At 38.0% G+C, this 1,215-nt stretch overlaps 1 protein-coding gene across 1 annotated transcript in view; it reads left to right on the forward strand.

The window, feature by feature from the left end:
* Nucleotides 1–521: 521 nt before the first annotated feature.
* LOC112075076 (pancreatic secretory granule membrane major glycoprotein GP2-like) overlaps nt 522–1,215 on the forward strand; it is a gene marked incomplete at its 5' end in the record, with an annotated part of 8,765 nt that continues 8,071 nt past the window's right edge. Inside the window, one exon of the mRNA XM_024142121.1 lies at nt 522–691. Coding sequence (XP_023997889.1) covers nt 522–691 — 170 coding nt within the window. The remainder of the gene's footprint in view (nt 692–1,215) is intronic.

Below are 1,215 nucleotides of genomic sequence, written 5' to 3' on the forward strand. Positions count from 1 at the left end.
TTCATTGATTTCACATGTGTATTCAAATGTTTTTTTGTTAAGATCAATGCACTAACTGTAAGTCCCTCTGGATGAGATCATAAGATCTGCTAAATGACTAAAATGTCAAATGTAAATGTTTTGCATGCAGATCTCATATTACTGCATGGATTTGTTTTTAATTTTGACGTCACAAATGTGTCATTTGTACAGTTATTTATAWWWWWWWWWWWWWWWTTGTCACATTTATCTGTGTAAAACCTAGCAGTACTACTTATTTCTCTGAGAGTGAGACAGATACTGTACTGTATATAGCGTTTTGCCAAAAAAACATGCTTATTTGTCTCTGATAGATATCAAACAAATACATGTCTGTCATTGAACAACCCCATGCCACGATTAGATAGTGAAAAAACACACCTTTTTTTTTCTTCCATAAGCTAATTTACCAACATTTCAGAAAAGGGACATAGAGCGTTTTGGAATGAGACTCTTTGGAAYGAGACAAATGTTCTTATTTAGTTGTTTTTTTCTCATCGCAGAGCAACGGGACTCACTTCATCTATCAGAACTACATCCAGGGTGAGGTGGAACCCCACGGAGGGGTGACGGGGGTCATCAGCCGTGCAAGGCACCTCAACCTGCGCTTCTGCTGYGAGTACCCCCTCTACCAGTCCTTGTCCATGACCATGGACCTCAACCCTCTAGAGAGGTCAGAGCACCCTCTCAAAACWGCCTATGACTGGAATTGAATTGATTTTAGCATTCAAGTTCTCCTCCAGTCTCCTTTTCACCTCAAGTAACACCTTATTTACCTAACAAAGGACACATATCAATAGGTGGTTCAGGTCAGACATGACAAGGCACAAGTTGTATCTCAAGCAAGGGCATCACATCTGACCATCAGACCAACTACTTGAACGCCCTATTCCTTAAAGTTTGCCGTTGTGTCAAAAAACAATGTTTTGCTCAAAACATTTTTTTTACCCGGAAAATATGATATTTTTGGTTATGGATAATATATTTCACAAGCTGTTTAGACGGTACAATGATTCTCTACACAATGACTGCTTGTTTTGTCCCATAAACTGAAATTAGGCAACTTTATTAAATTTTAGCAACCAGGAAATGGCAGATTGTTTCCGCAAATTGCACCTTTAAGCATGGTTGAAACTCTGGTTGTCCCTGCATTTTTTAAATGATGCCCACACATTTTAAAAATAAAGAAATATACGT

The sequence above is a fragment of the Salvelinus sp. IW2-2015 genome, unplaced genomic scaffold (assembly GCF_002910315.2).
Source record: "Salvelinus sp. IW2-2015 unplaced genomic scaffold, ASM291031v2 Un_scaffold2972, whole genome shotgun sequence".
NCBI lineage: Eukaryota > Metazoa > Chordata > Actinopteri > Salmoniformes > Salmonidae > Salvelinus > Salvelinus sp. IW2-2015.